Source organism: Oncorhynchus gorbuscha, linkage group LG14 (assembly GCF_021184085.1).
Source record: "Oncorhynchus gorbuscha isolate QuinsamMale2020 ecotype Even-year linkage group LG14, OgorEven_v1.0, whole genome shotgun sequence".
Classification (NCBI taxonomy): Eukaryota; Metazoa; Chordata; class Actinopteri; order Salmoniformes; family Salmonidae; genus Oncorhynchus; species Oncorhynchus gorbuscha.
Window position 1 is genome coordinate 15,589,805 of NC_060186.1, and position 23,322 is coordinate 15,613,126.

The window sequence follows — 23,322 nt, forward strand, 5'->3', positions numbered from 1 at the left end:
GTCTCTGGTAGACTGTAGATACTATACACCTGTCATGTCTCTGGTCCTCTGGTAGACTGTAGATACTATACACCTGTCATGTCTCTGGTAGACTGTAGATACAATACACCTGTCATGTCTCTGGTCCTCTGGTAGACTGTAGATACTATACACCTGTCATGTCTCTGGTAGACTGTAGATACTATACACCTGTCATGTCTCTGGTAGACTGGTCCTCATGTCTCTGGTCCTCTGGTAGACTGTAGATACTATACACCTGTCATGTCTCTGGTAGACTGTAGATACTATACACCTGTCATGTCTCTGGTAGACTGTAGATACTATACACCTGTCATGTCTCTGGTCCTCTGGTAGACTGTAGATACTATACACCTGTCATGTCTCTGGTCCTCTGGTAGACTGTAGATACTATACACCTGTCATGTCTCTGGTAGACTGTAGATACTATACACCTGTCATGTCTCTGGTAGACTGTAGATACTATACACCTGTCATGTCTCTGGTCCTCTGGTAGACTGTAGATACTATACACCTGTCATGTCTCTGGTAGACTGTAGATACTATACACCTGTCATGTCTCTGGTAGACTGTAGATACTATACACCTGTCATGTCTCTGGTCCTCTGGTCATGTCTCTGTCCTCTGGACTAGACTGTAGATACTATACACCTGTCATGTCTCTGGTCCTCTGGTAGACTGTAGATACTATACACCTGTCATGTCTCTGGTAGACTGTAGATACTATACACCTGTCATGTCTCTGGTCCTCTGGTAGACTGTAGATACTATACACCTGTCATGTCTCTGGTAGACTGTAGATACTATATACCTGTCATGTCTCTGGTAGACTGTAGATACTATACACCTGTCATGTCTCTGGTAGACTGTAGATACTATACACCTGTCATGTCTCTGGTCCTCTGGTAGACTGTAGATACTATACACCTGTCATGTCTCTGGTCCTCTGGTAGACTGTAGATACTATACACCTGTCATGTCTCTGGTCCTCTGGTAGACTGTAGATACTATACACCTGTCATGTCTCTGGTAGACTGTAGATACTATACACCTGTCATGTCTCTGGTAGACTGTAGATACTATACACCTGTCATGTCTCTGGTCCTCTGGTAGACTGTAGATACTATATACCTGTCATGTCTCTGGTAGACTGTAGATACTATACACCTGTCATGTCTCTGGTAGACTGATACTATACACCTGTCATGTCTCTGTCCTCTGGTAGACTGTAGATACTATACACCTGTCATGTCTCTGGTCCTCTGGTAGACTGTAGATACTATATACCTGTCATGTCTCTGTAGACTGTAGATACTATACACCTGTCATGTCTAGACTGGTCCTCTGGTAGACTGTAGATACTATACACCTGTCATGTCTCTGGTCCTCTGGTAGACTGTAGATACTATACACCTGTCATGTCTCTGGTCCTCTGGTAGACTGTAGATACTATACACCTGTCATGTCTCTGGTCCTCTGGTAGACTGTAGATACTATACACCTGTCATGTCTCTGTCTCTGGTAGACTGTAGATACTATACACCTGTCATGTCTCTGGTCCTCTGGTAGACTGTAGATACGATACACCTGTCATGTCTCTGGTAGACTGTAGATACTATACACCTGTCATGTCTCTGGTAGACTGTAGATACTATACACCTGTCATGTCTCTGGTAGACTGTAGTCATACTATACACCTGTCATGTCTCTGGTCCTCTGGTAGACTGTAGATACTATACACCTGTCATGTCTCTGTCTCTGGTAGACTGTAGATACTATACACCTGTCATGTCTCTGGTTCTCTGGTAGACTGTAGATACTATACACCTGTCATGTCTCTGGTAGACTGTAGATACTATACACCTGTCATGTCTCTGGTCCTCTGGTAGACTGTAGATACTATACACCTGTCATGTCTCTGGTAGACTGTAGATACTATACACCTGTCATGTCTCTGATACTATACACCTGTCATGTGGTCCTCTGGTAGACTGTAGATACTATACACCTGTCATGTCTCTGGTCCTCTGGTAGACTGTAGATACTATACACCTGTCATGTCTCTGGTCCTCTGGAGACTGTAGATACTATACACCTGTCATGTCTCTGGTAGACTGTAGATACTATACACCTGTGTCTCTGGTAGATGTACTATACACCTGGTCTCTGGTCTGGTAGACTGTAGATACTACTATACACCTGTCATGTCTCTGGTAGACTGTAGATACTATACACCTGTCATGTCTCTGGTAGACTGTAGATACTATACACCTGTCATGTCTCTGGTCCTCTGGTAGACTGTAGATACTATACACCTGTCATGTCTCTGGTCCTCTGGTAGACTGTAGATACTATACACCTGTCATGTCTCTGGTAGACTGTAGATACTATACACCTGTCATGTCTCTGGTCCTCTGGTAGACTGTAGATACTATACACCTGTCATGTCTCTGGTAGACTGTAGATACTATATACCTGTCATGTCTCTGGTAGACTGTAGATACTATACACCTGTCATGTCTCTGGTAGACTGTAGATACTATACACCTGTCATGTCTCTGGTCCTCTGGTAGACTGTAGATACTATACACCTGTCATGTCTCTGGTCCTCTGGTAGACTGTAGATACTATACACCTGTCATGTCTCTGGTCTCTCTGGTAGACTGTAGATACTATACACCTGTCATGTCTCTGGTAGACTGTAGATACTATACACCTGTCATGTCTCTGGTAGACTGTAGATACTATACACCTGTCATGTCTCTGGTCCTCTGGTAGACTGTAGATACTATATACCTGTCATGTCTAGACTGATACTATACACCTGTCATGTCTCTGGTAGACTGTAGATACTATACACCTGTCATGTCTCTGGGTAGACTGTAGATACTATACACCTGTCATGTCATGTCTCTGGTAGACTGTAGATACTATACACCTGTCATGTCTCTGGTAGACTGTAGATACTATACACCTGTCATGTCTCTGGTCATGATACTATACACCTGGTCCTCTGGTAGACTGTAGATACTATACACCTGTCATGTCCTCTCTGGTCTGTCCTCTGGTAGACTGTAGATACTATACACCTGTCATGTCTCTGGTCCTCTGGTAGACTGTAGATACTATACACCTGTCATGTCTCTGGTAGACTGTAGATACTATACACCTGTCATGTCTCTGGTACACCTGTCCTCTGGTAGACTGTAGATACTATACACCTGTCATGTCTCTGGTCCTCTGGTAGACTGTAGATACTATACACCTGTCATGTCTCTGGTAGACTGTAGATACTATACACCTGTCATGTCTCTGGTAGACTGTAGATACTATACACCTGTCATGTCTCTGGTCCTCTGGTAGACTGTAGATACTATACACCTGTCATGTCTCTGGTAGACTGTAGATACTATACACCTGTCAGTCTCTGGTAGACTGTAGATACTATACACCTGTCATGTCTCTGGTCCTCTGGCCATTAAACTATACACCTGTCATGTCTCTGGTCATCCAGATACTATACACCTGTCATGCCCCTCTGGTAGACTGTCAGATACTATAGTCTCATACTATACACCTGTCATGTCTCCTAGACTGTAGATACTATCACTGGTCAGTCTCTACACCTGTCATGTCTCTGGTCCTCTGGTAGACTGTAGAGACACCTGTATGTCTCTGGAGACTGTAGATACTATACACCTGTCATGTCTCTGGCTCTGGTAGACTGTAGATACTATACACCTGTCAAACAAGGGCACTGCGTTCATACACCTGTCTGTCTCTGGTCCTCTAGACTGTAGATACTATACACCTGTACCATGTCTCTGGTCTCTGGTAGACTGTAGATACTAGCTACCTGTCATGTCTCTGGTAGACTGTAGATACTAACCTGTCACTGTCATGTCTCTGGTAGACTGTAGATACTATACACCTCATGTCTCTGGCTCTGGACAGACTGTAGATACTATCACCTGTCATGTCTCTGGTACACCCCTCTGGTAGACTGAAACCCCATGTCCACTCTTAGACTGGATACTATACACCTGGTAGACTAAGTAGATACTGATCCACTGGATGTCTGAATCATGTCTCTGGATGGTCCTAAATGACTGTTAAATGTAGACTGTAGATACTATACACCTGTCATGTCTCTGGTCCTCTGGTAGACTGTAGATACTATACACCTGTCATGTCTCATGTCTATACACCTGTCATGTCTCTGGTAGACTGTAGATACTATACACCTGTCATGTCTCTGGTAGACTGTAGATACTATACACCTGTCATGTCTCTGGTAGACTAGATACTATACACCTGTCATAGACTGTAGATACTATACACCTGTCATGTCTCTGTCTCTGGTAGACTGTAGATACTATACACCTGTCATGTCTCTGGTAGACTGTAGATACTATACACCTGTCATGTCCTCTAGACTGATACTATACACCTGTCATGTCTCTGGTAGACTGTAGATACTATACACCTGTCATGTCTCTGGTCCTCTGGTAGACTGTAGATACTATACACCTGTCATGTCTCTGGTAGACTGTAGATACTATACACCTGTCTGGTCCTCTGGTAGACTGTAGATACTATACACCTGTCATGTCTCTGGTCCTCTGGTAGACTGTAGATACTATACACCTGTCATGTCTCTGGTAGACTGTAGATACTATACACCTGTCTCTGGTAGACTGTAGATACTATACACCTGTCATGTCTCTGGTCCTCTGGTAGACTGTAGATACTATACACCTGTCATGTCTCTGGTAGACTGTAGATACTATACACCTGTCATGTCTCTGGTCCTCTGGTAGACTGTAGATACTATACACCTGTCATGTCTCTGGTCCTCTGGTAGACTGTAGATACTATACACCTGTCATGTCCTCTAGACTGATACTATACACCTGTCATGTCTCTGGTCCTCTGGTAGACTGTAGATACTATACACCTGTCATGTCTCTGGTAGACTGTAGATACTATACACCTGTCATGTCTCTGGTCCTCTGGTAGACTGTAGATACTATACACCTGTCATGTCTCTGGTAGACTGTAGATACTATACACCTGTCATGTCTCTGGTAGACTGTAGATACTATACACCTGTCATGTCCTCTCTGGTAGACTGTAGATACTATACACCTGTCATGTCTCTGGTCCTCTGGTAGACTGTAGATACTATACACCTGTCACTGTAGATAGATACTATACACCTGTCATGTCTCTGGTAGACTGTAGATACTATACACCTGTCATGTCTCTGGTAGACTGTAGATACTATACACCTGTCATGTCTCTGGTCCTCTGGTAGACTGTAGATACTATACACCTGTCATGTCTCTGGTAGACTGTAGATACTATACACCTGTCATGTCTCTGGTAGACTGTAGATACTATACACCTGTCATGTCTCTGGTCTCTCTGGTAGACTGTAGATACTATACACCTGTCATGTCTCTGGTCCTCTGGTAGACTGTAGATACTATACACCTGTCATGTCTCTGGTCTCTGGTAGACTGTAGATACTATACACCTGTCATGTCTCTGGTCCTCTGGTAGACTGTAGATACTATACACCTGTCATGTCTCTGGTAGACTGTAGATACTATACACCTGTACACCTGTCATGTCTCTGGTAGACTGTAGATACTATACACCTGTCATGTCTCTGGTAGACCTCTGGTAGACTGTAGATACTATACACCTGTCATGTCTCTGGTCCTCTGGTAGACTGTAGATACTATACACCTGTCATGTCTCTGGTCCTCTGGTAGACTGTAGATACTATACACCTGTCATGTCTCTGGTAGACTGTAGATACTATACACCTGTCATGTCTCTGGTAGACTGTAGATACTATACACCTGTCATGTCTCTGGTCCTCTGGTAGACTGTAGATACTATATACCTGTCATGTCTCTGGTAGACTGTAGATACTATACACCTGTCATGTCTCTGGTAGACTGTAGATACTATACACCTGTCATGTCTCTGGTCCTCTGGTAGACTGTAGATACTATATACCTGTCATGTCTCTGGTAGACTGTAGATACTATACACCTGTCATGTCTCTGGTCCTCTGGTAGACTGTAGATACTATACACCTGTCATGTCTCTGGTCCTCTGGTAGACTGTAGATACTATACACCTGTCATGTCTCTGGTCCTCTGGTAGACTGTAGATACTATACACCTGTCATGTCTCTGGTCCTCTGGTAGACTGTAGATACTATACACCTGTCATGTCTCTGGTAGACTGTAGATACTATACACCTGTCATGTCTCTGGTCCTCTGGTAGACTGTAGATACTATACACCTGTCATGTCTCTGGTCCTCTGGTAGACTGTAGATACTATACACCTGTCATGTCTCTGGTAGACTGTAGATACTATACACCTGTCATGTCTCTGGTAGACTGTAGATACTATACACCTGTCATGTCTCTGGTCCTCTGGTAGACTGTAGATACTATACACCTGTCATGTCTCTGGTAGACTGTAGATACTATACACCTGTCATGTCTCTGGTAGACTGTAGATACTATACACCTGTCATGTCTCTGGTAGACTGTGCCATTAAACCCCTTCAACTCATCCAGAACGCCGCAGCCCGTCTGGTGTTCAACCTTCCCAAGTTCTCTCACGTCACCCCGCTCCTGTTCTCTCCACTGGCTTCCAGTTGAAGCTCGCATCCGCTACAAGACCTGCTTGCCTAGACTGTGAGGGGAACGGCACCTCAGTACCTCCAGGCTCTGATCAGGCCCTACACCCAAACAAGGGCACTGTCATCCACCTCTGGCCTGCTGTCGCCTCCCTACCACTGAGGAAGTACAGCTCCCGCTCAGCCAGGTCAAAACTGTTCTGTCTGTCTCTCTGGTAGAACAAACTCCCTCACGATACTATACAGCGGAGTCAATCACCACCTTCCGGAGACACCTGAAACCCCACCACTTTAAGGAATACCTAGGATAGGATAAGTAATCCCTCTCATGTCTCTGGTAGACTGTAGATACTATACACCCCCCCTTTAGACTTTAGATGCACTATTGTAAACCTGTCATGTCCACTGGATGTCATAAGGTGAATGCACCAATTTGTAAGTCGCTCTGGATAAAAGCGTCTGCTAAATGACTTAAATGTAATGTTAAATGTAGACTGTAGATACTATACACCTGTCATGTCTCTGGTCATGTCTCTGGTAGACTGTAGATACGATACACCTGTCATGTCTCTGGTAGACTGTGATACTATACACCTGTCATGTCTGTAGATACTATACACCTGTCTGGTAGACTGTAGATACGATACACCTGTCATGTCTCTGGTAGACTGTAGATACGATACACCTGTCATGTCTCTGGTAGACTGTAGATACGATACACCTGTCATGTCTCTGGTAGACTGTAGATACGATACACCTGTCATGTCTCTGGTAGACTGTAGATACTATACACCTGTCATGGTCTCTGGTAGACTGGTAGATACTGTAGATACTATACACCTGTCATGTCTCTGGTAGACTGTAGATACTATACACCTGTCATGTCTCTGTCCTCTGGTAGACTGTAGATACTATACACCTGTCATGTCTCTCTAGATACTATACACCTGTCATGTCTCTGGTAGACTGTAGATACTATACACCTGTCATGTCTCTGGTAGACTGTAGATACTATACACCTGTCATGTCTCTGGTCCTCTGGTAGACTGTAGATACTATACACCTGTCATGTCTCTGGTCCTCTGGTAGACTGTAGATACTATACACCTGTCATGTCTCTGGTCCTCTGGTAGACTGTAGATACTATACACCTGTCATGTCTCTGATACTATACACCTGTCATGTCTCTGGTAGACTGTAGATACTATACACCTGTCATGTCTCTGGTCCTCTGGTAGACTGTAGATACTATACACCTGTCATGTCTCTAGACTGGTCCTCTGGTAGACTGTAGATACTATACACCTGTCATGTCTCTGGTCCTCTGGTAGACTGTAGATACTATACACCTGTCATGTCTCTGTCCTCTGGTAGACTGTAGATACTATACACCTGTCATGTCTCTGGTCCTCTGGTAGACTGTAGATACTATACACCTGTCATGTCTCTGGTAGACTGTAGATACTATACACCTGTCATGTCTCTGGTCCTCTGGTAGACTGTAGATACTATACACCTGTCATGTCCTCTCTGGTCCTCTGGTAGACTGTAGATACTATACACCTGTCATGTCTCTGGTCCTCTGGTAGACTGTAGATACGATACACCTGTCATGTCTCTGGTAGACTGTAGATACTATACACCTGTCATGTCTCTGGTAGACTGTAGATACTATACACCTGTCATGTCTCTGGTAGACTGTAGATACTATACACCTGTCATGTCTCTGGTCTCTGGTAGACTGTAGATACTATACACCTGTCATGTCTCTGGTCCTCTGGTAGACTGTAGATACTATACACCTGTCATGTCTCTGGTCCTCTGGTAGACTGTAGATACTATACACCTGTCATGTCTCTGTCCTCTGGTAGACTGTAGATACTATACACCTGTCATGTCTCTGGTAGACTGTAGATACGATACACCTGTCATGTCTCTGGTAGACTGTAGATACGATACACCTGTCATGTCTCTGGTAGACTGTAGATACGATACACCTGTCATGTCTCTGGTAGACTGTAGATACTATACACCTGTCATGTCTCTGGTAGACTGTAGATACTATACACCTGTCATGTCTCTGGTCCTCTGGTAGACTGTAGATACTATACACCTGTCATGTCTCTGGTCCTCTGGTAGACTGTAGATACTATACACCTGTCATGTCTCTGGTCCTCTGGTAGACTGTAGATACTATACACCTGTCATGTCTCTGGTCCTCTGGTAGACTGTAGATACTATACACCTGTCATGTCTCTGTCCTCTGGTAGACTGTAGATACTATACACCTGTCATGTCTCTGGTCCTCTGGTAGACTGTAGATACTATACACCTGTCATGTCTCTGGTAGACTGTAGATACTATACACCTGTCATGTCTCTGGTAGACTGTAGATACTATACACCTGTCATGTCTCTGGTAGACTGGTCATGTCCTCTGGTAGACTGTAGATACTATACACCTGTCATGTCTCCTCTGGTAGACTGTAGATACTATACACCTGTCATGTCTCTGGTAGACTGTAGATACTATACACCTGTCACCTGTCATGTCTCTGGTAGACTGTAGATACTATACACCTGTCATGTCTCTGGTCCTCTGGTAGACTGTAGATACTATACACCTGTCATGTCTCTGGTAGACTGTAGATACTATACACCTGTCATGTCTCTGGTCCTCTGGTAGACTGTAGATACTATACACCTGTCATGTCTCTGGTAGACTGTAGATACTATACACCTGTCATGTCTCTGGTCCTCTGGTAGACTGTAGATACTATACACCTGTCATGTCTCTGGTAGACTGTAGATACTATACACCTGTCATGTCTCTGGTAGACTGTAGATACTATACACCTGTCATGTCTCTGGTCCTCTGGTAGACTGTAGATACTATACACATGTCTCTGGTCCTCTGGTAGACTGTCATGTCATGTCTGGTCCTCTGGTAGACTGTAGATACTATACACCTGTCATGTCTCTGGTAGACTGTAGATACTATACACCTGTCTGTCCTCTGGTAGACTGTAGATACGATACACCTGTCATGTCTCTGGTAGACTGTAGATACTATACACCTGTCATGTCTCTGGTAGACTGTAGATACTATACACCTGTCATGTCTCTGGTAGACTGTAGATACTATACACCTGTCATGTCTCTGGTCCTCTGGTAGACTGTAGATACTATACACCTGTCATGTCTCTGGTCCTGTAGATACTATACACTGTCTCTGTACTATACACCTGTCATGTCTCTGGTAGACTGTAGATACTATACACCTGTCATGTCTCTGGTCCTCTGGTAGACTGTAGATACGATACACCTGTCATGTCTCTGGTAGACTGTAGATACTATACACCTGTCATGTCTCTGGTAGACTGTAGATACTATACACCTGTCATGTCTCTGGTAGACTGTAGATACTATACACCTGTCTCTGTCTCTGGTCCTCTGGTAGACTGTAGATACTATACACCTGTCATGTCTCTGGTCTCTGGTAGACTGTAGATACTATACACCTGTCATGTCTCTGGTCCTCTGGTAGACTGTAGATACGATACACCTGTCATGTCTCTGGTAGACTGTAGATACGATACACCTGTCATGTCTCTGGTAGACTGTAGATACGATACACCTGTCATGTCTCTGTCTCTGGTAGACTGTAGATACGATACACCTGTCATGTCTCTGGTAGACTGTAGATACGATACACCTGTCATGTCTCTGGTAGACTGTAGATACGATACACCTGTCATGTCTCTGGTAGACTGTAGATACGATACACCTGTCATGTCTCTGGTAGACTGTAGATACGATACACCTGTCATGTCTCTGGTAGACTGTAGATACTATACACCTGTCATGTCTCTGGTCCTCTGGTAGACTGTAGATACTATACACCTGTCACTGTAGATACTATACACCTGTCATGTCTCTGGTAGACTGTAGATACTATACACCTGTCATGTCTCTGGTCCTCTGGTAGACTGTAGATACTATACACCTGTCATGTCCTCTGGTAGACTGTAGATACTATACACCTGTCATGTCTCTGGTAGACTGTAGATACTATACACCTGTCATGTCTCTGGTCCTCTGGTAGACTGTAGATACTATACACCTGTCATGTCTCTGGTCCTCTGGTAGACTGTAGATACTATACACCTGGTCCTCTGGTAGACTGTAGATACTATACACCTGTCATGTCTCTGGTAGACTGTAGATACTATACACCTGTCATGTCTCTGGTCCTCTGGTAGACTGTAGATACTATACACCTGTCATGTCTCTGGTAGACTGTAGATACTATACACCTGTCATGTCTCTGGTAGACTGTAGATACTATACACCTGTCATGTCTCTGGTCCTCTGGTAGACTGTAGATACTATACACCTGTCATGTCTCTGGTCCTCTGGTAGACTGTAGATACTATACACCTGTCATGTCTCTGGTCCTCTGGTAGACTGTAGATACTATACACCTGTCATGTCTCTGGTCCTCTGTAGACTGTAGATACTATACACCTGTCATGTCTCTGGTCCTCTGGTAGACTGTAGATACTATACACCTGTCATGTCTCTGGTAGACTGTAGACTGATACTATACACCTGTCATGTCTGGTCCTCTGGTAGACTGTAGATACTATACACCTGTCATGTCTCTGGTCCTCTGGTAGACTGTAGATACTATACACCTGTCATGTCTCTGGTCCTCTGGTAGACTGTAGATACTATACACCTGTCATGTCTCTGGTCCTCTGGTAGACTGTAGATACTATACACCTGTCATGTCTCTGGTAGACTGTAGATACTATACACCTGTCATGTCTCTGGTAGACTGTAGATACTATACACCTGTCATGTCTCTGGTCCTCTGGTAGACTGTAGATACTATACACCTGTCATGTCTCTGGTAGACTGTAGATACTATACACCTGTCATGTCTCTGGTAGACTGTAGATACTATACACCTGTCATGTCTCTGGTCCTCTGGTAGACTGTAGATACTATACACCTGTCATGTCTCTCCTCTGGTAGACTGTAGATACTATACACCTGTCATGTCTCTGGTCCTCTGGTAGACTGTAGATACTATACACCTGTCATGTCTCTGGTCCTCTGGTAGACTGTAGATACTATACACCTGTCATGTCTCTGGTCCTCTGGTAGACTGTAGATACTATACACCTGTCATGTCTCTGGTCTCTGTAGATACTATACACCTGTCAGACTGTAGATACTATACACCTGTCATGTCTCTGGTAGACTGTAGATACTATACACCTGTCATGTCTCTGGTCCTCTGGTAGACTGTAGATACTATACACCTGTCATGTCTCTGGTCCTCTGGTAGACTGTAGATACTATACACCTGTCATGTCTCTGGTAGACTGTAGATACTATACACCTGTCATGTCTCTGGTAGACTGTAGATACTATACACCTGTCATGTCTCTGGTCCTCTGGTAGACTGTAGATACTATACACCTGTCATGTCTCTGGTAGACTGTAGATACTATACACCTGTCATGTCTCTGGTCTCTGGTAGACTGTAGATACTATACACCTGTCATGTCTCTAGACTGATACTATACACCTGTAGACTGTAGATACTATACACCTGTCATGTCTCTGGTCCTCTGGTAGACTGTAGATACTATACACCTGTCATGTCTCTGGTCTCTGGTAGACTGTAGATACTATACACCTGTCATGTCTCTGGTCCTCTAGACTGTAGATACTATACACCTGTCATGTCTCTGGTCCTCTGGTAGACTGTAGATACTATACACCTGTCATGTCTCTGGTCCTCTGGTAGACTGTAGATACTATACACCTGTCATGTCTCTGGTAGACTGTAGATACTATACACCTGTCATGTCTCTGGTAGACTGTAGATACTATACACCTGTCATGTCTCTGGTCCTCTGGTAGACTGTAGATACTATACACCTGTCATGTCTCTGGTAGACTGTAGACACTATACACCTGTCTGTAGATACTATACACCTGTCTCTGGTAGACTGTAGATACTATACACCTGTCATGTCTCTGGTCCTCTGGTAGACTGTAGATACTATACACCTGTCATGTCCTCTGGTAGACTGATACTATACACCTGTCCTCTGGTAGACTGTAGATACTATACACCTGTCATGTCTCTGGTCCTCTGGTAGACTGTAGATACTATACACCTGTCATGTCTCTGGTCCTCTGGTAGACTGTAGATACTATACACCTGTCATGTCTCTGTCTCTCTGGTAGACTGTAGATACTATACACCTGTCATGTCTCTGGTCCTCTGGTAGACTGTAGATACTATACACCTGTCATGTCTCTGGTCCTCTGGTAGACTGTAGATACTATACACCTGTCATGTCTCTGGTCCTCTGGTAGACTGTAGATACTATACACCTGTCATGTCTCTGGTCCTCTGGTAGACTGTAGATACTATACACCTGTCATGTCTCTGGTAGACTGTAGATACTATACACCTGTCATGTCTCTGGTAGACTGTAGATACTATACACCTGTCATGTCTCTGGTCCTCTGGTAGACTGTAGATACTATACACCTGTCATGTCTCTGGTAGACTGTAGATACTATACACCTGTCATGTCTCTGGTAGACTGTAGATACTATACACCTGTCATGTCTCTGGTCCTCTGGTAGACTGTAGATACTATACACCTGTCATGTCTCTGGTAGACTGTAGATACTATACACCTGTCATGTCTCTGGTCCTCTGGTAGACTGTAGATACTATACACCTGTCATGTCTCTGGTCCTCTGGTAGACTGTAGATACTATACACCTGTCATGTCTCTGGTCCTCTGGTAGACTGTAGATACTATACACCTGTCATGTCTCTGGTCCTCTGGTAGACTGTAGATACTATACACCTGTCATGTCTCTGGTAGACTGTAGATACTATACACCTGTCATGTCTCTGGTCCTCTGGTAGACTGTAGATACTATACACCTGTCATGTCTCTGGTCCTCTGGTAGACTGTAGATACTATACACCTGTCATGTCTCTGGTAGACTGTACTATACAGATACTATACACCTGTCATGTCTCTGGTCTCTGGTAGACTGTAGATACTATACACCTGTCATGTCTCTGGTCCTCTGGTAGACTGTAGATACTATACACCTGTCATGTCTCTGGTAGACTGTAGATACTATACACCTGTCATGTCTCTGGTCTCTGGTAGACTGTAGATACTATACACCTGTCATGTCTCTGGTAGACTGTGCCATTACTATACACCTGTCTGTCTCTGGTAGACTGTCATACTATACACCTGTCTCTGGTCTCTGGTAGACTGTAGATACTATACACCTGTCATGTCTCTGGTCCTCTGGTAGACTGTAGATACTATACACCTGTCATGTCTCTGGTAGACTGTAGATACTATACACCTGTCATGTCTCAGGCTCTGATAGACTGTACACCCAAACTGATACATCCACCTGTCATGTCTCTGGCCTCTCTGGTCCCGCTCAGCCAGGTCACTGTCTGGTAGACTACACCTGTCATGTCTCTGGTAGTCAATACTATACACCTGTCATGAAACCCCACTCTGGTCCTCTAGATACATACACCTGTCATGTCTCTGGTTCTTTAGACTGTAGATACTATACACCTGTCATGTCTTGTAAAGATACTATACACCTGTCATGTTCTGGTTCTCTGGTAGACTGTAGATACTATACACCTGTCATGTCTCTGGTTCTCTGGTAGACTGTAACATACTTAGACTGTCATGTCTCTGGTAGACTGTAGATACTATACACCTGTCATGTCTCTGGTTCTCTGGTAGACTGTAGATACTATACACCTGTCATGTCTCTGGTAGACTGTAGATACTATACACCTGTCATGTCTCTGGTAGACTGTAGATACTATACACCTGTCATGTCTCTGGTTCTCTGGTAGACTGTAGATACTATACACCTGTCATGTCTCTGGTTCTCTGGTAGACTGTAGATACTATACACCTGTCATGTCTCTGGTAGACTGTAGATACTATACACCTGTCATGTCTCTGGTAGACTGTAGATACTATACACCTGTCATGTCTCTGGTAGACTGTAGATACTATACACCTGTCATGTCTCTGGTCCTCTGGTAGACTGTAGATACTATACACCTGTCCTCTGGTAGACTGTAGATACTATACACCTGTCATGTCTGGTCCTCTGGTAGACTGTAGATACTATACACCTGTCATGTCTCTGGTCCTCTGGTAGACTGTAGATACTATACACCTGTCATGTCTCTGGTAGACTGTAGATACTATACACCTGTCATGTCTCTGGTCCTCTGGTAGACTGTAGATACTATACACCTGTCATGTCTCTGGTCCTCTGGTAGACTGTAGATACGATACACCTGTCATGTCTCTGGTAGACTGTAGATACTATACACCTGTCATGTCTCCAGCAGGTGTATCTCACTGATCATCCCTAAAGCCAACACCTAATTTGGCCGCCTTTTGTTCCAGTTCTCTGCTGCCTGTGACTGGAACAAATTGCAAAAATCGCTGAAGTTGGAGACTTTTATCTCCCTCACCAACTTTAAACATCTGCTATCTGAGCAGCTAACCGATCGCTGCAGCTGTACATAGTCTATCGGCAAATAGCCCACCCAATTTATCTACCTCATCCCCATACTGTTTTTATTTATTTACTTTTCTGCTCTTTTGCACACCAATATCTCTACCTGTACATGACCATCTGATCATTTATCACTCCAGTGTTAATCTGCAAAATTGTAATTATTCGCCTACCTCCTCATGCCTTTTGCACACAATGTATATAGACTCCCCTTTTTTTCCTATTGTGTTATTGACTTGTTAATTGTTTACTCCATGTGTAACTCTGTGTTGTCTGTTCACACTGCTATGCTTTATCTTGGCCAGGTCGCAGTTGCAAATGAGAACTTGTTCTCAACTAGCCTACCTGGTTAAATAAAGGTGAAATTTAAAAAATAGAAAAATAAAACTTTGTTAGACTGGAGGCAGTGGAAAAATACTGGGTTTATTTTCACAGGAGCTCCCTCTCAATTTCTCTCTCTCTTTCCTTATCTTTCTCTCTCTCTCTCACTTTCATTCTCCCTTTCATTCTCTCTGGTTCTCTTTCCCATGAGAACCTGTCTCTATTCTCTGGTTACAGGTATTTAGTGTCAGTGGGGCAGGGAGAGATGGGATAGTGGGGGTATTAGATATCCTACACTCCACTTATCTAAATCGGCCATCTCAGGGTGTGGTCTCAGTGTGACCTCACTTAGTCCTTTTGTGTGTGTGTGTGTGTGTGTGTGTGTGTGTGTGTGTGTGTGTGTGTGTGTGTGTGACTGTAGATGTGTGTGTGTGTGTGTGTGTGTGTGTGTGTGTGTGTGTGTGTGTGATGTCTCTGGTGTGTGTGTGTAGATACTATACACCTGTGTGTGTGTGTGTGTGTGTGTGTGTAGTGTGTGTGCTGGCCGGTCACATGCAGTGGAAACTTCCTGTGTTGTGCTGCTGGCATAAACATTGCTCCCTTTCACCAGGGCACTGTCTCCCTATCCTCCCCTCTCCTAGACTCTCCAATCACTCTCCTCCCTGTCCCTCTCCCTCTACACCTGTCCTCTCCTCTCTACACCTCTCCCTCTCTCCAATCACTCTCCTCCCTCTCCCTCTCTCCTCTCCCTCTCTCCAATCACTCTCCTCCCTTCTCCTGGTCCTCTCCAAGACTCTCCTCCCCTCTCCTCCCTCTCTCCTCTCCCTTTCCTCTCTCCTCTTAGACTGTCCAATCACTCTCTCCTCCCCTCTCCCTCTGTCCAATCATACTACACCTGTCCCTCTCTCCAATCACTATCCTACACCTCTCTCCAATCACTCTCCTACTATCTCCCTCTCCTCTCTTCTGTCATGTCCTCTCTCCTCTCCCTCTGCTAGACTCTGTCTTCCTGGTAGACTCTCTCCAATCACTCTCTCTGGTCCCCTCTCCCTCTCTCCTCTCCCTCTCATCTCTTCTTCCCTCTCTCCAATCACTCTCCTTCCCTCTTTCCCTCTCCAATCACTCTCCTCCCCTCTCCCTCTCTCCAATATATCTCCTCCCCTCTCCCTCTCTCCTCTCACTCTCCTCTCTAATTCCCTCTCTCTCATCTTTTTCTCTCTGTCCTCTCATGGGATTTCACTGACCTGGAGCCTTGTTACACTGTTTCTCTGTAAGAGGGTTTCAGGCAGCTCTCTGTCTGGTCTTGCTCCTCATAAATGGCATCATGGAAAATTCATACCGCCTGGTCTGCCCTCTGTGGAAAATAAGATTTTACCCCATAAAACAGTAACCTTGTCAGTGTTTATAGTGTGTGTGGCCACAGAGCAGAGTTTATGTCAAGTGGTTCCTGGTTCTATAATACAGAGAGAGAGGGAAGAGAGGAGGGGGAGTTACAGGTGAGATTAGTATGATGAAGAGAGCTTACTTCTTCCTGCAGAATGTATTGTGTTTTCTCCTGCCTGTCTGATGATGTGAGCTGGTGCTGTAGAATCAGGTGTCTCCTAATGTGAGCGATGCCCCTGCAACGGTGTGTGTGTGTGTGTATGTTGTATGTGTTTGATTGGTACACTGTCAGATGAATGCCTGTGTGGCCTGTGAATGCCAGGCTGTGAGAGACAGACTGCCACAAGTCCTCTACACTGGTAGACTGTGATACTATACACCTGTCATGTGTGTGTGTGTGTTAAATGTGTGTGTGTGTGTGTGTGTGTAGTGTGTGTGTGTGTGTGTGTTAGACTGTGTGTGTGTGTGTGTGTGTGTGTGTGTGTGTGTGTGTGTGTGTGTGTGTGTATGTTGTATGTGTTTGATTGGTACACTGTCAGCTGAATGCCTGTGTGGCCTGTGAATGCCAGGCTGTGAGAGACAGACTGTTGGATACCACAAGTCCTCTACACGCTGTGTGTGTGTGTGTGTGTGTGTGTGTGTGTGTGTGTGTGTGTGTGTGTGTGTGTGTGTGTGTGTGTGTGTGTGTCATGCCTTTTAAACCAATGTATATAGACTTGTGTGTGTGTCCATGTGTGTGTGTGTGTGTGTGTGTGTGTGTGTGTGTGTGTGTGTGTATGTTGTATGTGTTTGATTGGTACACTGTCAGCTGAATGCCTGTGTGGCCTGTGAATGCCAGGCTGTGAGAGACAGACTGCCACAAGTCCTCTACACGGTGTGTGTGTGTGTGTGTGTGTGTGTGTGTGTGTGTGTGTGTGTGTGTGTGTGTGTGTGTGTGTGTGTGTGTGTGTGTGTGTGTGTGTGTGTGTGTGTGTGTGTGTGTGTGCGTGCGTGTGTGTGTGTGTGTGTGTGTGTGTGTGTGTGTGTGTGTGTGTGTTAGGAGGGGGTACGTTATTGGAAATGGAAGACATTTTGGAAGAGCTCATTACAGTATATCACATTCTCTCTCCCTCATCTCTCTCCATAAATGAAGACTAGTGATTCATAGTGTCACTGACCATTATTCTTGAAAGAATATAGGAGATGAAGCTGTGGTGCCTTCATGGGTAACAATATTGAAACGATAGGTATGAATTCATCAGATACAGACAACAGCCATGTAAAGGGTTAACTCTAATCCAGGAAGTGAAAAGCACACAGCAGTATCAGTTGGGGAGGAGCCTCCCAACATGACTTTGCTGAAGCGAAACTGTAGAGAGACATACAGACTATTTTGGACAGGACAGGGAACAAACTTTATAAACAGCTAGACGCTGAGACTCCTATATCTGTGGCACCACAAACAGAAAGAACCGTATCCACAAACGCATGCAGGTGAATAGAAATCATTATGGACAGTTAATATATGCTTTACCATGTTTGTCTTCTATTTCCCTTTTATCTACAGTATGTTCAACTATTCATACTTAAAGGACTTGTATCTATATTGTTACAGCATCTATGATTGGTTAATGTTGTCCTAAACTGAATTCTAGAAAATGCTTTATGGTTTCTGTCTAGATATGACCACCTCCAGCAGTCTCCTGTCTGAAGAGCAGTTCCTGTGCTCTATCTGTCTGGATGTGTTCACTGAGCCGGTCTCGATTCCATGTGGACACAACTTCTGCAAGGCCTGTATCAGTGGATACTGGGATACCAGTGACCTGTGCCAGTGTCCAATGTGTAAAAAAACCTTTGATAAGAGACCAGATCTGTTCGTCAATACTTTCATTTCTGAGATGGCTGCTCAGTTCAGACAGACAGTTGAAGTGAAAGCTACCAGCAGCCCAGACCAATGCTCTGCCATGATAGTAGAAGTGTCCTGTGACTTCTGCACTGGGATGAAGGTCAAGGCCCTGAAGTCCTGTCTGGTGTGTCAGACCTCTTACTGTGAGACTCACCTGGAGCCTCATCAGAGAGTCCCAGCCTTTAAGAGACACAAGCTGATCAACCCTGTGGAGAACCTGGAAGACAGGATGTGTAAGACGCACGACAGACCTCTAGAGCTGTTCTGTAGGACTGACCAGACGTGTGTGTGTCAATTCTGTACTGAGACAGACCACAAGACTCATGACACTGTCCCTCTAGAGGAAGTGTATGGAGAGAGGAAGGCTGAACTGGGGAAGACTGAGGCAGAAGTGCAGCAGATGATCCAGGAGAGACTGAAGAAGGTTCAGGAGATCAAACATTCAGTAGATCTGAGTCAGAAAGATGCAGAGAGGGAGATATCAGACAGTGTACAGGTCTTCACTGCTCTGGTTCGCTCCGTTGAGAGAAGCCAGACTGAGCTCATTGAGGTGATTGAGGAGAAGCAGAAAGCAGCAGAGAGGCAGGCTGAAGGGCTCATTAAAGACCTGGAGCAGGAAATCACTGAGCTACAGAGGAGAAGCACTGAACTGGAGCAGCTCTCACACACTGAGGACCACCTCCACCTCCTACAGAGCTGTCCATCCCTCTGCACCCCTCCACCCACCAAGGACTGGTCTAGAATCAGTGTTCACAGTGATATGTGTGTGGGGACTGTGAGGAGAGCTGTGTCTCAAGTGGAGGAGACCATTTTGTGTGAAGTGAAGAAGTTGTGTGATGCTGAGTTGAAGAGGATTCAGCAGTATGCAGTGGATGTGACTCTGGACCCTGATACAGCACATCCCAATTTCATCCTTTCTGAGGATGGGAAACAGGTGAAAGATGGAGATACAAAACAACATCTCCCAGACAAGCCAGTTAGGTTTTCCAACTGTCTCTGTATCTTGGGAAAGGAGGGTTTCTCTTCAGGTAGATTCTACTATGAGGTGACAGTTAAGGGGAAGACTGACTGGGATTTAGGAGTGGCCAGAGAGTCCATCAACAGGAAGGGGAAGATCACACTGAGCACTAAGAATGGATACTGGACTGTCTGCCGGAGGAATGGAGAATACAACGTTCGTGCTAAAGCCAGTGTCCTCCTCTCCCTGAGAGAGAAGCCCCAGAAGGTGGGGGTGTTTGTGGATTATGAGGAGGGTCAGGTCTCCTTTTATGATGTGGAGGCCAGGTCTCATATCTACTCTTTCACTGGCTGCACCTTCACTGAGAAACTATATCCATTCTTCAATCAATGTCTTAATGATGATGGTAAAAACTCTGCCCCTCTGATCATCTCTCCTGTCAATCAGACAGAATGACTTTTAACTTGAACATCTACAAAGTTATGTACATTTAATCTGTTGTCCTACATCACAGAGAACATTTCACTGTAATGTTAATACCGGCGCGGTTGTTGTTTGTTATCAACAGCATCATATCAGTCTGTTAGACATGATGAGTAGCCTACTGTATGCAGCAGCATTGTAAGATATGAAAACATCTCTCCAGGCTCATAACAAGGTATGATTCATATCTGAGAGTTACATTTCTGGGGAAGTTCTGATCGTGAGATAATATAAGCAATATGTTTGTTATTTAGCTCATGTATTGTTTGCACTGTATATCTCTGTTGATCCACCTATAATGAACTGGGATGTGCATGGAGTCACATTCAGGACTTTATGAAAATAAAATCTAGTTTAATATTGACAATTTGCTTTATTTCTAGTAGTCCTGCTGTCCCAGATGTTTACAATAGTGACGGCTATGACATCAGTTTGGAATAGTGGAGGTAAGCTGAGGTGTCCGATGTTGATATCATATGGAAATGGTCTGTTTCCAGGGTTTTGCTGTCTCGTCACCGCAATTATCAAAGATCCATTTTCATGCTTTTACAAATAGTCACCTGTTATGGCACATTGTCTGTCTGCACATTCATTGTGAATAGAGTAAGATAATAAGTGAGGGAATGAATGAAGAGGAATGAAAGAGAGACAGAGAAATACGACAGGACATCTGATTGTTGACATCAAACCCATGCTATGTCATCAATCCAAACTCTAAACAGATGTACATAAGCACCTGAGAGAGAAGGAGTTCAGCCATGTAAAGGGTTAAAGGGCAATTCTGCCACTTTTCAACCTCCTATTCATCCTATCCAGCACCAAACCAGTGTCTACGTAATATTATGTGAAAACGGTGTGTTTCTATGATGGTTGGTTAAAAATATGAGAAGAAAGTTCCTAAAAAAAATGCTTCTCTGTAGGATTAAACATTTTAAAAACCTGTAAAACCTGCAATGAGTTTCTAGTCAGAAGGAGGGTATTTTCCAGCTCCCCATGTCACTGCGAATCTCAGAGTGTTTGAAAATCACTGTTTTTTAAATGTTTTTAATTTCTACACCGTGTAGAACTTTTTAACACAACATCAGTGTCCGACCTCTCTGATGCTCTTGTGGCTGAATGGAAGCAAGTCCCAGCAGCATGTTCCAACATCTAGTGGAAAGTCTTTCCAGAAGAGTGGAGGTTGGTATAGCAGCAAAGGGGGGACCAACTTCATAGTAGCATGTGTCCACATTTTTGGTCATGTAGTCTACGTTGACACTGGTATTGTGCTGGAGAAAATGCAAATGAGGTTGACAAGTGGTGGAGTTGCCCTTTAATTCTATTCCAGGAAGATTAAAGCACATGGCAGTTTTTTTTAAGGTGATGGAGCGTCGAGTGATGAGTGTGAGAAGGAATAGATTACAATGGTAAACAGAAAGGGAAACCAGAAGTAAAGTGGTCGTGGAGTCTAGTAAGTCCAAGCCTAGTTCTGACAGTTCTTTAGTCAGTCAGGGTTCTTGATTGACCGAGATACCTGGGAGATCGGGTTTGAAGTGAAAATAACAAGAAATTGGTTTATTTGGGGTTTTGTGTGTCCAAGGAGCAGAAAGTGTGTGCTTTGCACCTGAAAATGATATTGAATTGTAATGTGTTATATGTGTGTGGATCTGTGAAGCAGGGCACCTATCAAGGGGGTCATCTCCTGAGTGGCGCTAGAAGTGAGTCTCAAGGACGTAACTGAAGAAATAGATGCAGGGTTTGGTGCACGCTGACTGACCTGTATGGTGGATGGAGTGGTAGGTGCACGCTGACTGACCCGTATGGTGGATGGAGTGGTTGGTGCACGCTGACTGACCCGTATGGTGGATGGAGTGGTTGGTGCACGCCGACTGACCTGTATGGTGGATGGAGTGGTAGGTGCACGCCGACTGACCCGTATGGTGGATGGAGTGGTAGGTGCACGCCGACTGACCCGTATGGTGGATGGAGTGGTAGGTGCACGCCGACTGACCCGTATGGTGGATGGAGTGGTAGGTGCACGCCGACTGACCCGTATGGTGGATGGAGTGGTAGGTGCACGCCGACTGACCCGTATGGTGGATGGAGTGGTAGGTGCACGCCGACTCACCCGTATGGTGGATGGAGTGGTAGGTGCACGCCGACTGACCCGTATGGTGGATGGAGTGGTAGGTGCACGCCGACTGCAGCTCTCCAGGAACAGGGTTGGAGTGAAAACCTACATGATGGTAGCTCTCCAGGAAGAGGGTTGGAGTGAAAACCTACATGACTGTAGCTCTCCAGGAACAGGGTTGGAGTGAAAACCTACATGACTGTAGCTCTCCAGCAACAAGGTTGGAGTTAAAACCTACATGACGGTAGCTCTCCAGAAACAGGGTTGGAGTGAAAACCTACATGACTGTAGCTCTCCAGAAACAGGGTTGGAGTGAAAACCTACATGACGGTAGCTCTCCAGAAACAGGGTTGGAGTGAAAACCTACATGACTGTAGCTCTCCAGAAACAGGGTTGGAGTGAAAACCTACATGATGGTAGCTCTCCAGAAACAGGGTTGGAGTGAAAACCTACATGACTGTAGCTCTCCAGGAACAGGGTTGGAGTTAAAACCTACATGACTGTAGCTCTCCAGGAACAGGATTGGAGAGCCCTGCTCTATATCCATTGATTATTGAATAATATCATTGATAACCTCAAATTAGTACATTGGTTTACTCCATTGTTTGTAAACAATGTATGTATAGTAAACCACAATGTAGCCTATAGGTTCAAATTATGGACTGTCAATCCTTTTATCCATTCCATATATCATTGATTTCACTCGGGGGCTCAACTTACTGTTGAGAAGTTGGACTAGTAGAATACACAAGGTGCGATTTCCAAATTTGCTTACAATTTGTCAAGAAATGTTTCTCGTTCGTCACTGACAGTCACTCAATTAACTCATGTCAGGTAACATTTTTGTGTAGAATTGCAGGGGATTAGCTCTAAA

At 44.6% G+C, this 23,322-nt stretch overlaps 2 protein-coding genes across 3 annotated transcripts in view; both read left to right on the forward strand.

Moving 5' to 3' along the window:
- The window catches only part of LOC123994548 (carbohydrate sulfotransferase 11-like), an 82,640-nt gene that overhangs the window by 38,989 nt on the left and 20,329 nt on the right, over nucleotides 1-23,322 (forward strand). The gene's annotated exons all lie outside the window — the stretch shown is intronic.
- LOC123994545 (E3 ubiquitin-protein ligase TRIM39-like) lies at nucleotides 18,345-20,702 on the forward strand. The gene is made up of 2 exons (XM_046297248.1): nucleotides 18,345-18,485; nucleotides 18,672-20,702. The coding sequence occupies exon 2, from the start codon at nucleotides 18,674-18,676 to the stop codon at nucleotides 20,309-20,311; it is 1,638 nt and encodes a 545-aa protein (XP_046153204.1). The 5' UTR covers nucleotides 18,345-18,485; nucleotides 18,672-18,673; the 3' UTR covers nucleotides 20,312-20,702.